At 54.5% G+C, this 14688-nt stretch overlaps 2 protein-coding genes across 5 annotated transcripts in view; one reads left to right on the forward strand and one right to left on the reverse strand.

Annotated features, from left to right (window-relative positions):
- Cstpp1 (centriolar satellite-associated tubulin polyglutamylase complex regulator 1) overlaps nucleotides 1–7638 on the forward strand; it is a 189841-nt gene extending 182203 nt beyond the window's left edge. Inside the window, exons 7-10 of one of the 3 annotated variants that reach the window (XM_063227928.1) lie at nucleotides 286–395; nucleotides 1905–1968; nucleotides 3534–3649; nucleotides 4847–7638. In XM_063227928.1, coding sequence (XP_063083998.1) covers nucleotides 286–395; nucleotides 1905–1968; nucleotides 3534–3609 — 250 coding nt within the window. In that variant the 3' untranslated portion in view covers nucleotides 3610–3649; nucleotides 4847–7638. Of the gene's footprint in view, nucleotides 1–285; nucleotides 396–1904; nucleotides 1969–2116; nucleotides 2573–3533 lie in introns of those variants that run through there. The other 2 variants (XM_013147470.3, XM_003465145.5) reach the window with 2 other exon arrangements.
- Nucleotides 3705–14207, reverse strand: Arfgap2 (ADP ribosylation factor GTPase activating protein 2). Of its 2 annotated transcripts, XM_005001587.4 has the most exons (17): nucleotides 14019–14207; nucleotides 13735–13853; nucleotides 13161–13233; nucleotides 12504–12635; nucleotides 12340–12420; nucleotides 11458–11539; nucleotides 11125–11181; nucleotides 10452–10493; nucleotides 10068–10120; nucleotides 9511–9647; nucleotides 9312–9443; nucleotides 6760–6888; nucleotides 6549–6680; nucleotides 5406–5532; nucleotides 5160–5253; nucleotides 4967–5085; nucleotides 3705–4760 (listed from the first exon to the last, which is right to left on the reverse strand). In XM_005001587.4, exons 1-17 carry the CDS (start codon nucleotides 14088–14090, stop codon nucleotides 4740–4742), a joined length of 1602 nt encoding a protein of 533 aa, XP_005001644.1. In that variant the 5' UTR covers nucleotides 14091–14207; the 3' UTR covers nucleotides 3705–4739. The 2 variants fall into 2 exon arrangements, with proteins under 2 accessions (XP_005001644.1, XP_003465259.1); XM_003465211.5 differs by lacking the exon at nucleotides 10452–10493.
- Between the last annotated feature and the right edge of the window lie 481 nt (nucleotides 14208–14688).

The raw sequence follows: 14688 nt of genomic DNA on the forward strand, positions 1-14688 counted from the left end.
CTCAAGAAGGAAAGAGCATTTGCTGTTCCAAACTGTCCCGTAGAAAGTGGAGGTTCAGCTGGCTTGTGTGGCAGAAAACACCCAGTCTCGGTGTGGCAATCTGTGGTCACTGGTAGCCACTCCCTCCTCCAGCTCCTGTGAAAGCACCATCCAGAACAGCATCTGCCCCCTGTCCCAGCCAGGGCCATTCTGACACCTGCTCTTAGTCGCAGCTCTGGTCACCATCCCCTGCCCAGGGGGGCCCTTAGCTGGGCTTGTCTCTGAGTCAGGCTTGTGTCCCCTCAGCTGCCCACCCCTGGCCCTTGTCAAGGAGATCCTGAATGGCGTGCAGAGGCTGACGTTCTATGGCTTCCTGGGGACCCTCTCCAAGCACCCTGGCATCAACCAGGCCCTGGGTAAGCAGCCCTGGAGTCACATGAAGAGACAGCCACCAATGCAACCCCCCCCAACACACTCTCTCTCTCTCTCTCACACACACACACACACACACACACACACACAGAATCCCAGGACATCAGGTGGCCACAGGCCGATGCCCCCAAGTGGTTCTGGCGATGATACAGCAGAGACAGCAGATTCCACTTAGAAATAGGGCAAAGGTGTCTGAGAAAGAGGCCTTATTTTCCCAGCTGGGCAGGGTAGGGGTGGGGGGGTCCAGTTAATCTGACAAAGAGTGAAAGGAAATGAGGGACTAGCCCTAGCCATGCCTGCCATTTCTTGTCACTGATGGTCTTTCTGTCACCTTCCCACCCAGAATGTACTGGTGAGCCACCCTCCACCGTGTACACCCACATCTAGCACCTGGGATTCACAGACATAGCACACCCTTCCTGCAAGGGAGAGAACCAGCCCTAGAAGGAAACTAGTGTTCACTAACTACCCACCACAGGGTTCTCTGGGGCACAGGACACACTGCCACCTCACAGGCCAGTTATTTTGAGGTCGATGGGCAGCAGACGAGGAGTCAGAAGCCAATGGAGGCTGCATGGTGTTCGTTCCATCCCGGGCCACTGACTCCTCCCATTTCCCCCACCAATGACAGCTGCTAGAAGGGACAGGAAAAGCTAAGTGGCAGCTGCACCCGGCCAGCCTGCTCGAAGGCCTTTACAGAGGCCACCCTGAACCTGCTCTGAGCACCAAGCTGGTGGAGCAGGGACTGCATGGTTTCCACCCTCACCTGCCCTCCAGGGTACAAATAAAGACTCTGTTCCGAGCCAGTTGTGTAACAGATGACTGTCCCCCATCATCCCTGAGGCACTATCCAAAATTAGAAGGTCCCGTGAAAAATAGTTTGAAAACCACTAGATTAGAGCCAAAGCAGGCAGGAAGGTGATCTGGAAGAGACTTGGAGAAGTAGGGAATTGAACCTGTGTCTCTCCAGAAACCAGCACAACTCCTCTGGCCAGATATGTGCTGCAGAGCGACAGCCTGCAGCAAGAACCTTCCCAGTTGCACACCTGGCTACACACACACACTCACACTTGCAATCAGAGGGGCACCAGGAGGGCTGAGCTAAGGAAAGCACCCCAGAGACCACAGACAGAGACTTTAAAGGGGGACGGCCACCCGCCTGGCCCAGGACAGCATTTTCTTACCCTTTCCAAAGTGGGGTTATCCTATCAAGGGACACGGAGCAGGATGATTTATGACCGTAGGGGTTGGCCTGGGCCTAGTGCTAGGCCTTGGGGAGGAACTAAACACAGCCACCATCGCCTCTTGGAGGGGATCCCGCTTGCTCAGGACACTGCATCAGCTGTCATCTGCTGCCCCTTACATCTGTCCAGTGGCCCCCACGCGCCCTGCCAAGTGCTAACGGGGTGGGGTGCCACGGACATGAGGGCCCGGGGCCTCTGCCTGGCTGGGAACTGAGTCAGGATTTGCGCCCCAATCCTGGTGTCTTCTAGGAGCTCTGCCTGACAAAGCGGATCTGATGCAGGACCCGGCCATGGACGAGGAGCTAGAGCGGCTGTAAGTGTCCCATGGGTAGATGCTGCCACCTCGCGGGAACCACCCTTGCTCATGCGCGGCCAGCTCTGGGGAGCCCCACCCCAGCAGGATAGTTGGTCCAGGCTGGGCACTTCCTGCCCGGCCGGCTCTTCCCTCCCTCCTTCCCTAGGCTCGCCCAGGTCCCCGGCCTGGTCCCCGCGGTCACTGCCACCCCGGAGCTCGGCTGCCCACCTTCCCGGACCCCGCCCCGGGTGGGCTCCCCGTGGAGACCCCTCCACCACCCCCGGAAGGTGGACACGGAGAGCGACGGCTCCACGGAGGAGACGGATGAGTCGGAGACTTGAGGTGGCCGCAGGCCCCGCGTCCCCCGCACTGCCCTCTGCCGGCGAGCGGCCTAGCAGCAGCCCCGCCACAGCCCCGAGCTGGGACCCCTCAGACCACCTCGCAGAGGGGAAACAGCAGGAATGGGGCTCAGGTGCCACCTAAGTGCGTGCGCCGAGTGGACACCTACGGTGGTGTGAGCGAGGAGGGAGGAGTGGGCGACAGTGTGGCTTCCAAACCCACGCTTAAGTCTTGTGTGCCTCACTGCAGAACCCTAACTAATAAAGTCCCATGTGTGTGGTGAGCGGTGAGTCTGCAGCAGAGGGCGGGGCGAGGGAAAGGACTTTGGATCCGGAGTGTTTCTGGCTGGCAGCGGAGGGGGGGTCACCTCCCACGCATGGCTGGCTTGGTCCTAGGAGGCAGAGGGCTCAGGCCAGGTCCCCAGACCTCCCAAGGTTCTAGTCACAAAGTGCTCCACTGCTTGGCCTTGTCACGGTTTCACTAAGTTTTTACCCAGCACCTGCTCAGTGTTAGTAAGGGCCTGTGGTTGGGAACAAACAGGCCTGAGGTGTACAGCATTCTGAGAGGTGGAGGCAGGATGGCACATTCAAACCCTCCCAGAACAATTCAATGCTTATGGAGACCCTGCCTCGTTTTAAAAAAGGTTCATACAGCTCTGTGCAAAAACCCTGGGTCCCTCCTTGCCATGGGAGGAACGGGCCTGAGGTGTAAACTCACAGCTGGAGGCAGGAGGGCTTCTGTTTCAAGGCAGCAGAGGTGGGGCTTCTCCAGGGTAAAATACACCTTAGGCCCAAGCAAAGCTGCCTGTGTCCTCTGAAGGTAGTGTTACCACTACGGGACACACATTTGCTGGGTCCCCTTTGCCCTGTTCCAGAGCTAGGATCACATCCCCAAATGGTTCCAACCTGAAGGCTGAGAATTCCCCAGGCCCAGTGGTGTCAGAGCTTCGGTGAAGCTGTGCCTGGTGGCTCCTGCAGATTGGCACAGGTCCCTGGACTACTCCATGGACGTCCCAATGACACCAGGCGGACAGCTGACTGAGGGCCCAGGGCTACCTCTGCCCCCTCCCACTGTTCCACACGGCAGTCTAGGGGTCCTGCAGGGATAGGGAGGGCCACCACCACCACCCGAATGCCCAGAACTTCTGCCACTCCACCTAGGAGCACAGACCCACCATCTACCCTCCACCTGCCGGCTCTGTGCCAGGGCCTGCTAACACCAGCTCTTTCCTCCGCGTGCCACAGGGTGGTGAGGTCGAGGCTGCACCGGACCCCAAGGCAGCACAGGGCCAAGGAGCCGGGGGCCACGGGTGCTCCATGAAGAGACAAGCTGGAGGCCCCGGAGAAAGCGCCCAAGCCAAGTTGGTGGCAGCCCGAATGAGCCGGGCGGGTGGGGAGGCAGCAAGAGGCCAGGCCTTGCTGACCACAGGCCCCGTGGGGGCTTTATTGACACCGCTTTGTTTCAATACAAACAGTCCTGAAAGAAGTCTGTCCCTCGGGGGGAGGGCCGAATGGTCTTGTGTCCCTGGGGCCCAACTCACCACCCCCAGGTAGGGGCTGGGCCCAGACTGCTGCATTGGCAGAGAAGATGGCACCAAGATGACACAGTGTGTGGCGCAGCTGCCAGAGATGAGGCCTGCTGTAGGCCTTGCAAGTGCTCGCCACCAGGGTGCTGGCCAAGACCCTAGCCCCAGAGAATGCAGAGGAGGAAGCTGAGCCTGCAGCGAGCTCTATCCCTGTCCCCCATCCTGTCCCTGATCCTATCCCAGTACCTCTGGCTGGCAGTGTGAGTGTAGCATACACTCCCAGCTCAGAGTAGGAAGGAGGGATGGGTACAGTCAGGGATGCCGTGGCCACAGTGATGTGGGGGCTCAGACAGCAGCAGGCAGCCTCCCAGATGGAGGCAGGAGAGGATCACTCGGGCCTCCAGGTCGTCCCAAAGGAAACCGAAAGTGCTGGGTAGTCTCTAGCCCTTAGTCCCCAACATCCTTCCCTTGTTCTCCCTGGCACCCAGAAGAGGTTACCAGTGACAGTGGGGAAAGTCCAGGGCCTCCCCAGGGGGGCTCCCCCACCACAGAGCAGAGGAAGCCCACGACCCCAGAGAGCTGACAGAAGCTTGCGTGGTTCACTGCCCTAAGAGAAGCGCTGACCAGAGCCAAGTCAGGCGCCTGCCCTCCTCTCAGCATAGCCAAATGAGCAGCAGCTTTGGGCAGGGCCCTGGGATGCCAGCATGGAGGAGGGCTTGAGGGGACAAGAAGGGGCACAATCCACAGGCCAGGCGAGGCAAGCACTGATGCGGTCCTGCCCTTGGTCCTCCAAGGCCGCCCACTGGCACACCACATAGAGAAGTTGCCAACCTTCTCCAGTGTCCACGAGGCAGGTGTCACCAGCCTGGCAGTCACAGGGATCCTGCTGCTGACACTGCCATGGGCTTGAACCACAGGGCTGGGGTCAGTAAGAACCATAGCGATCCTGGGGTGGGAACATGAAAAATGAAGTCAGCTTCTAGGCCACTGTGACACCCAGATGTGCACCACCTCCCATATATCATACCACAGAGAGGGGACACAGCCCAGGAACAAGACTGTGAACTACAACACAACAGCATCCCACGGCACAGAGCCCCAGGACAGAGCCAAGAAAAAAGACACTGCATTCCATCTGGAGTCTGTACTCACCTGCAGTGAGTTCATCACCCCATTAGCCAGCACAGCCATCTTGCCAGCCACAGACTTGACCCCCTGCTTAAACTGTGCGATGTCAGCAGTAGGGAGCACATTCCCCAGAGACACACTTCCTGCAAAGGCAAGGGAGGTGACCTGGAGCCCCGCAGGCAGCCCTCCCAGAGCCCGCCACACACCACAGCCCTACCTGCTCCATGAGCTCCATCCGAGTCCCCAAAGAGGTCTGCAGAGCTGATGGCACTGCTGCCCGAGAGCTGCTGCAGACGGGACCTGGCTTCGTACTGTGAAGGAAAAATACGGCTTGGGGACCTTCAGCCAGGAAGGTGACAACTCACACAGCCAAGCTGCAATGACATAGAAGCCCGGGATGGGGGCAGGCAGGGAGCTCTCACCTCTACCTGTCGCCTGCAGTGTCACGTCCCAGCGCACTCACCTCAGTGTCCACCTCCCGCCCAAAGAACATGTCCGACGAGATGGCTTTGGCACCTGCAAACTTCTGCTGGGCTTCACTGGACTCTGGGCCTGAGCCCCGGCTCTCCACCTCCCTCCGGTTTGTAGCTCTGAGTGGGGTGCAGAAAGGTCCGAAACCATAGTTCTGCCTGTGGCTTTGGGACACAGAAACCCCCTCCCCAGGGACAGAATCTCCAAAGGATCTCAAAAGCCCCCATTCTCTACAGAGCCCAGCACAGCATAGAAACCTGGCTTGGGGGAGCCTGGGCTTTGGCCCCAACCCACTGTGACATCCCAAGGTCCAGCCCATACCGTCACTACAGCTACTTTGGCCCCAGTGACAATCTGCCCAACACTGGGGTGACCACATGGCTCAGTTTGCTCTGACAGCCTCCATGCACAGACACCAGGCTAGGGGTTGCACAAGGATCACATTTAATTCTTCCAGCAACTCTGTGAAGTGGCTATTTGTTTCACAAATGATCTGCAGGTAACTTACCAACAAATCATTGCTCAGATCAACATGGAGTCAAGTTTTTAAAAAATAAATTAGCGGGGGCTGGGGATTTAGCTCAGCAGCATAAGTGACTGCCTTGCAAGTGTGCAGTCGTGAGTTTGATCCCTGGTACCGATAAAAAATGAAAAAGACAAAATAAGTTAGGGGCCACTGTGCAGCTCAGTGACAGCACTCCAGCAACACGGGCAAGGAAGAACCTAGCTCCATCTCCAGCACCACCAACACATGACTAGGAGGGGACCAAACACACAGCCTTTAAGAAGGAGGCCCAGGAAAAAAAAAAAAAAGGAGACCAGGGCTGACAGGTAAAATCAGGGTCCTTCTGCCAGAGAAACGGCTCCGAAGCCACAAAGGTCCCAGGCTCTTGGTGGTAAGGCACAGCTCACACCAAAGCTGGGTCCCCTCACTCTCTATACTGAGATAGTGCCTACCACAGGGGGCTACAACGATGCTATGTTTACAACTACACAAAATGACATTGGCAATTCAGCTCCCCACCTTATAGCCACATGTTTAGGGCTCGAGATCAACACAGCGAGTGGTCCCCACATGGCCACAGACATCGTCACCAGAAGTCCTGCTGTATTTGCTGCCCCAGACCCCCTGTACCTTTCTGAAATAGGCCTGATGCTTGAGATGGTCACTTCTGGCTCCTTCTCTTCCACCCTGTCCATACCCCAGGTGGCATCTGAGTCCCAGCGAGAACCAAAGGATTCCAAGGAAAATGGGTTGTCCTTATACCTAGCAAGACAGCAGAGAGGCTCAAAGCAGCCTGAAGAGAAATATGGTGGCCAAGTCTCTGCCCCAGCAGCAGCCTTACTTTGGGGGCCCAGAGGCGAAAGTTCCAACATCATCAAACAAGTCCAGCTGTGAGCGGGAGGATTTTGCAGTCACTGGGGTCTCCTGCTCGATCACTTGCATCTCAGACAGCACGGAGTGGGAGACAGAGCTGTGCAGAAGTGGAACGGGCATGTGGATGGCATCAGCATCGTGGCACAGGAGCAGCCACCTGGCTGCTGGTTCACTTCCCCCTTCACTCCCTGCTGTGTACCATGTGGGGTGTTGGCCATCTAGGACAAGGCCAGCGGGACACCAGGCACTGCTGGTGAACTGGGGGGAAGAGCGTCCTGGAAGAGCGTCCCTGGCCAGCAGCTGCTGCCCGTGAGCACCTTACTACCAGCTGCACTACACAAGTGCTGCATCCTAGACAACCATCCCCTACTTGGTGTACCAGAGGAGAAAAGCCCCGAGCAAGAGAAATGCCCAGATAAGCAGACGACCCAGGGCATCAAGGAGAAGTTAACCATCCCGTTCCTTGGAAAGCACCCCAAGTATGGCCCAGATGAAGCGCCCAGGTGGTTGTCACTCTCTGGGGACAAGGGTGGGGGATGAGGGGATGGCTGTGGGCCTCCCTCCTCTGCCAGGCTCCACAGGGGCGCATGCAGGATTCATGGGCACCAAATGAATGCTTTAGAAACTATCTATAGTTTCTGGCTGGAAGAACAGGCTCCCTACCTCCCAAAGAATGTTTTACAACTGGCTTTAGATAGGGTAGGGTGTATTTGAATAATAGAGTTTGTTGTACAGCAAACGAAGAAAAAAACAGTTGCGAAGTTGTTCATGGCCTTTAACGCAGTCACCCTTCTGTGACCAAAACAGAGAATATAAATTTAGTAAATGTAGTATCTCCTCAAATCCTTTTCAGGACTCAGTGTGTTTTGCTGATTAGTTATGACTACACCAACAACACACACAACAAAAACTTCACAATCAGAATGTGTTCTGAAAAATTAAAATACACAGCCATATCTCCTTCCAAAGAAAAAAATAACTAAAAATACTGACTCACAATGCTACCCTCCTATAATCCCACCTACTTAACACAACTTTGAGGCCGGCCTGGGCAACTTGGCAAGAGGGGTAGAGTACCCTGAGTCCAATCCTCAGTGCCACAAAAGTAAATGAGTTTTTAAAAAAATACTGAATTTAAAAGCAAACAGTTTTATGTTCAAAATCTAGTTTTAAGCCAGGCATGGTGGCACAGGCCTGCAATCCCAGCTACTTGGGAGGCTGAAGCAGGAAGACTGCAAGTTCAAGGCAAGCCATCCTGGATCCTCCACCTGCTCATCCTCCATTTGCTTATCCTGGGCAACTCAGCAAGACCCTGTCTCAAAACAAACAGGGCTAAGGACAAGGCTCAGTGGCAGAGCGCTTCCCTGGCATCCACAAGCCCGTGGACTACAGTCCTAGCACTGAAAAAAACCTAGTTCTGCCAGCTACTAGACTTCTAGGCTCCATGCAAGGTACTTAACTACTGTTTCAATTTTTTCATTTGTACAAAGGAGTAACAATACTTCCTGAAAAGCACTACCACGTCTAAGTAAATATGGCCCCATCTAAGCTCATACCTCCTGGAAATGGACAGTGATCACCTAGTACTATCAGATATTCTGAATTTTTTTTCCTTTTTCCTTTTTTTTTTTTGGTACTAGGGATTGAACTCAGGTCCTTTGCACTGAGCTATGTCCCCAGCCACCACTACCACCCTCCCTTTTTTAAATATTGAGACTAAGTTGCCTAGTCTGGACTCAAATTTTTATTCCTCCTGCTTCAATCTCCCAGGGAGCTGGGATACAGGTGTGTACCACCAAGGCAAGCTAGACACTTCCATTTTTTTTTCTTTGTTTTGGTACCAGGGATCGAACTCACAACCGTGCTTGCCAAGAAAGGGCGTATGGGGGCTGGGGGTTTAGCTCAGCGGCATAAGCGCCTGCCTTGCAAGCAGGCAGTCGTGAGTTTGATCCCCGGTACCGATAAAAAGGAAAAAGACAAAAAAAAAAAAAGAAAGGGCGTATGCCACTGAGCTAAACTTCCAGCCTGACCCTTCAATTTTTAAGAGATCAAATCTCTACACATTAACTCACAGCAGGACAAAAACGTACTAGTTGGTCTGCAGTACTCACTCTGGTTAAGAAAACCATACAAGCAGTAGTTCTGAAACAGAAAGGATAATAATGCCTGCCCCAAGGGCACACAAAACACTGGGGGTAGCTGTTAGCACAACAAAAATGAGACACTACAGGACCTGCAGGTCTCAGGAGGGTGCTGAGACCCACCTGCACCTTGCCATTAGCATTCCTGTGCCGAGCCCCACCCCAAGCTCTCAGCTGTATCCAGCACTCCATCCTGTCTGATGTGTGATCCTGTCTGATGTGCACAGCACTTCTGATCCCTCAGTGCTGCAGTAGGTGCTTTAACACAGTACAGTCAGCCTTGAGGAAGACTAAGGGCAGAACCCCAAACTACTAGATGGAGCCCAACTGTTTCCCAGGAACCCGATGACGCTGCCCACCATGCCCTGCCAGGTCTCACCTGCGAGACACCAGGCCCATGCCCAGCCTCTCGGCCTGCTCCCGCTTCTTCCCTTCCAGATTCTGTAGCTTCTTTTCCTCCTTCTTCCTGTCAATCTGGAGCTCCTGGTAGGCCAGGCGCATGGAGGCGACCCTGAAGGACAGGGAGTGTCACAGCCTGACACCCACATTGCCCCGCCACCCCCGTGGCCAACACGCACAAGGACTCCTCCGCCTGCTTCTTGGCATCTGCTGCCTGCTGCTCTCGGAGCTTCTCGGCTACCTGGGCCTGCCGTTCAATCTCGCTGAAGCTCTGGTTGCTCACCTTCTGGGCCCCTAGGCCTTTCTTGGCCCCCAGCTGGGAAGGGAAGTAGGTGCCATGGGTCTCATGGCCAGGCTCCTCTGCTCCCCTCCAAGCACAGATGCTCTGGCCACACTCACAGTAAAGGCCCTTTTTAGGCTTCAGGGTCACAAATGGGAGCTGGTGAACATGGCTGAATCAGAACAGGGGTTCTGCTGGAGCCAGGCAGACGCTGGCACTAACGCTACAGTTCCCATGTGCCCAGCTCTCTGCTAGCCAGGGGTCTCATTCCACCTTGCCGCCTTGTCCCAGAAACCTCTTGAAGACAGACATCTCTAAATCCCTCGCACAGGCAGTCAGGCGTGTTAAGCTATCCGTGCCACAGCAGTACCGCCAGTGCATGACAAGGTTGAGGCAAATGAGGCCATCCAACTCGAGCTGGATCCAAACACCCTGCCAAACTGCCCTGCCACCTACCCCTTTCTTGGCTGCTGTCGGCTTCTTCTTGCCAATGATGGAGCTTTTCAGATCTGTGTGAGAAAGGGGACAGCCATGGGCTAGATCAGGGAAGGTTGGAGGTTGTGGCTTGGCGACACCATGCAGCACCATGGCAAGAGCAGCTAAAAAGAACAGCTTTAAGGCAGAGAAGGTGAAGCTGCCACCATCAATCACACCAGGTGGCATCCAAGCCACAGACAGACAAGGTTAAGGTGCTTGCTGACACCCAGCATGTTGTGCAGGGAGCCCAGATCTAAAGCACAGACAGTCGAGTCCCTGAACCGAAATGAAGACTGTTAGTGACCATGGATGCCCAACAGCCTCAACTCCCAAAGCCAAGTGCCCCAAGCAGCTGCTGGTTACCTTGGGCAGGAGGAGCCCCTGCAGCTGACAGATACATGGACTCTGGAGGAGAAACAGACCTGATGGTAACACAGGGCCAGTTCTAAGCCTCACAGACCTGCTGCAGACCAACTACGCCACCCTTGTGTGGGGACAGCCGGACAGCTGCTCTGCTGGCTGCCTGCCCCAACCACCAAAGAGTCGACAGAACATACTAAGGTCAGCAAAGGGACTGTTTACCCTACCCGAACTGGAAGGCCACTGAAAAAAGTAGAAGACAGTTGAAGGACAGGCCAGAGACTGGCGCTGAAAGGACAGTGTTGCCTCCAGCCATCAGGAGCCCAGATCTGTTCTCCTGTGCTGTGAATGGACCCACAGGCAAGCCCTGCAGGTACCATGACAGACATCTGATTTCATGGTGGCCTCCCACACTTTAGCTGGATCACAACCCACTCAGCCCACTCAGGGCTGTCAATTTAAAGGTCAAGCACAGAGGTTGACCATGTAGTCATGACTTCAATCAGTCCCCAGCCCAGAAAAGTCAGGTGTCCCTGGTACCAAAAAAAAAAAAAAAAAAAAGGTCAAGTACACTGTCTCCTGTAGCCTCAGTCCACATGACCAAGCAGCAGAAACCTGTAAAGGACGCTGAGGCCACCCTCTCCCAGCCAGCCCACCCGCCAGCTGGCATACTGACCCAGGGAGGCCTTGTGTGAAGAGCCAAGCAGGTCGGTGTTGGGGCCCTGCTCTGGTTCTGTGGATGCAAAGCCAAGAGTTAGGTAAGTGACTTCCCGGGGGAGGGAAGTGACAGATGAGAATCACCAGACTTCCTCAACTTACTGCCAAAACATAAATGCCCGCCACTCTGTCCAAGGAACTAAAATGAATGTCATTCCAACCAAACAGCTAGAAAGTCTCCCCACACTTCTACTCCACTGGCCAAATGTTCCCTTCCTGGCCCTAAGTTCTTTCAGCTACAGGGAAGTGGATCCAGCTACAGCGAAGTGGGTAGAATTGAGGCTGAACTCACGTGCCAGGCTATTGCTCTCTATAGATGGAGCTGGATGCTGGGTCCCTGAGGGCTCAGTGGTGGCTGCATCCCAGGCAGGGGGCTGAAAAGGAAGCCAGATCACAGAAACCCTTGTGAGCCCCCATGCTGGCAAGGATACCCAGAACCCACAGGAACCTCATGGGCATGAAGCCCTCCCTCCTCCTAGCCCACAAGGAAGGGAGGCTGGAAGTTAGCAAATAAAATTACAGTTGCTACACACCGCAGAAGAGAGCTGCAGGGAGCTGTCATCAGTTTACTCACAACCACGGTCCATCCCCCTAATTATTGGGCACCGACCACACACTCGGCACAAAGGCTCCTTATATATAAATGTAATTATAAGGAAAAGTCCTATGGGTAGCTATGTCTCCATGTTAGAAAATGAGGTTTTGCCAGGTTTAGTGACTTGGCAATATCACAGCAATGCCAAGTAGAAAGGTAGGGATACAAACTCAAGTCTGACTTCAACAGTCAGGGCCAATAGAAGGGAATCCTTCATAGGAGTTGGTCTTGGGGGAGAGAATCCTTTTGCTGTCCCCAACTAGAGTACTTTTGTTAGGGAAGAATCTAGGAAAAGTCATTTAGGGAGCCTGAGAACTCCTGAGTCTTCACCAAGAAGCTTCTCATCCTCTGCATCTCCCCAGTTCAGAGAAGTCCATTTCCTAGGACTCCATCATTCTCCCACTCACAGGACTATGCCTACCCAGCAAGCAGCAGTCGCCCATATGCAGGCCCCAGGCAGCCTCTGAACAAGTGATCACAGCAAGGCAGAGGCAATCTATAGAAGGCCTTAGCTTTGGTTAAGCAAGCCACATGTCAGAACTATGGGGGTGGGGGTGGGGGACCTCTGTGAGTAATCACCTGAGTGTGTTCGCTGAAGAAATCAGAGTCCTTTTTCTCTGGGGAGTGACCAGGCACACTACTCATGTTGTCTATCCAAAGCTGGAAGAGAGAAGGGTCCCCAAAACATGAGGCTCTGAAGCCACCTTCACCTTACCACCCCAACCCAATTAACAGGCACTTACATCAGTGCCATGCCTAGCTAGGGCTGCACTCCCCAGCTGCCGGATCTTCTCCCGGTACATCTGGGCAGCTCGGCTGTTATATTTGGTGTTGGCATCGTTGGCTGTGCATCCGTGTTGACGGAAAAAGGCTGTCTAAACAGCAGAGAAGAGCAGAACATGCCACAGGTGAGTCTCAGCACTGTATAACACATATGCTGTAGCAGACACCTCCTAGTAAGAACCTGGTTAGGATTTTTACAAGATCACACATTACTAATACTAGTAGTTTTTCATAGAGGTAAAGTTCCTTTGAAATTCTTGCAAAAAATATCTTGCCACCTTCTATCCAAGATGACTGAAGCCTAGCACTTGCTCAACCCCGCCTGTGAATAGCATGCCAAACCCACTCTACCCATCTTCCCTCTCACCAGGCCTTCAAGACTTGTGAAAGGCAGTGGAAGCCCAAATTCTCTCTGCCTTCTCCCAAGAACATTTGTCCAACAGTTTGAATTTGAAGGCCTTGAAAGAGGAGCTGTGACCAATTTCAAGTTAAGAATACACTGCATGGTATTGTCATAGACCAGAGACTCTCTAAACAGAAACAGAAAGGGCCTCCCTCATGGCCAAGCTGGTAGCTGGGCAAAAGAATGGGGATTGAGAGAAGTAAAGGAGCTTTACCGCGTTGGCATTCCCGCCGACCTGCATACACCTCAGCTGGAACCAGCTCCAGTTGGAATCCAACTCTGTGGACCTATGTACAAGGACTAAGTGTCACTGCCAAGCAGACAGCAGGAGACATGTATCTCTGGCAAGCCCATACTTGATCTGGCCTCAGGGTGTTGGAGGCAGCTGGCCACTGCCCTATTTCCTTCACTCTGCCCTGGACTTGAAGAATTTGGTCTTCCCTCACCTATTCCAAAGGATGCTAATTACTTCCCCAGATCTGAAAGGAGATCTGGTTCTCAGGCACGAAAGCTTAAATTTGGTTTTAACCTTGGGGTTGATTACAGTCTCACTGAGACATCCTCGCCATTCTAACCGCAGAAAGGTCAATGTGGCTTACCTCTGCCCTAAACTAGCCCTAAGTCTCAAGTTTGATGTTGAGGAAATAAAGGCGGTTTGATCCAGAGATGAACAGCTTATTTGGCAAGATGCCCCTACAGCCGGTCCCCTCCCGCAGGTTACTGGACCGCAGAGCCTGAATTTGGAGTAGTTCGAGTCGAGGTGGCCCCGATCTTCGCCAAGAACCTACCTGATAAAGCTCAGATGGACCCCCAGAGAACGATGCACCCCGGAGCAGTCGATACACAGAAAAACACCATACGTGATGCTGGCCCAGCTTGGACTCTTGGCGCCGCAGTCGAAACAGGCCTGAGTAGAGGCGAGAAGCGAATAGTAAGGTGCCCAAGAGGAGGCCGGACGCTGACACCCAAGAAAACCACCCACATCCGCCCTTCTGTATCTTCCTCAGACGCCAGGGGGCAGGAGTCTCCCTTTCTGCCGGCGCCAGACCCCGCGGCCCTCCTGCTCAGACACCTTGTTGGTTGGAATTGCGCGAAGTCTCTTAAAAAGAGTCTGGATTTCAGTCTTGCTCGGCTCCGCCGCCATTTTCTCTCCTTCCCAGACACAACTGCGACCGACGGGTGCTGTCGCAGGCCAATCCGCGACTGGGAGGACGGGCTAATCCAGCTAACCGATGGGTGGGGTGATTTGGACGGGTTCTGGACCAATGAGCGGCGGGCGGCACAAGGAGCGTACGTCAGCGGCCGTGAGCACTACAGTGGCCGCGAGAGTAAAGGCTAGTCCACGGCGGCCCATCTGCCGCCGGGGTGGGCGACGGGTCGCGAGCTGGTCCAAATCTTCTCCCGGGGGGGGGGGGGTCCCCGGATGACGAGAAGGCGGAGTCGCCTTCCAAGAGCGTGGACTACGGGCCCTATGTCTGGCAAGTTGTTGATCGATAAGTAATGATTAACAATCCTCCCGAACTCTTGTTATCCCACAAATCCGCAAGGGAAGATACTCTGGCAGGACTCCTGTACAGCTCACAAGCCAGCACCTAGCCTCGAGCTAGATCGATGACTCCTGTAGATTCAGGGTCGTGATGTTCCAGCGCAGGAACTAGCTGGCAAACCAATGCCCAACCCCGTCCTCCCAGAGCCTCCCTCCGGGTGCAGGGCTTCAATATCAAAAAGACGCACACACCGCC

Source organism: Cavia porcellus, unplaced genomic scaffold (assembly GCF_034190915.1).
Source record: "Cavia porcellus strain 051 isolate PalLab524CR breed Dunkin Hartley unplaced genomic scaffold, mCavPor4.1 scaffold_17, whole genome shotgun sequence".
Lineage (NCBI taxonomy): Eukaryota > Metazoa > Chordata > Mammalia > Rodentia > Caviidae > Cavia > Cavia porcellus.

Excerpts from the sequence above, each read along its gene's own strand:
- Arfgap2 (XM_005001587.4), bottom strand. The coding sequence starts at position 14,090 with ATGGCGGCGGAGCCGAGCAAGACTGAAATCCAGACTCTTTTTAAGAGA. Across the intron at positions 13,854-14,018 it reads GCGCAATTCCAACCAACAAG|GCCTGTTTCGACTGCGGCGC; the intron begins GTGTCTGAGCAG and ends GCCTCTACTCAG. Across the intron at positions 4,761-4,966 it reads GGGTGATGAACTCACTGCAG|GATCGCTATGGTTCTTACTG; the intron begins GTGAGTACAGAC and ends TTCCCACCCCAG.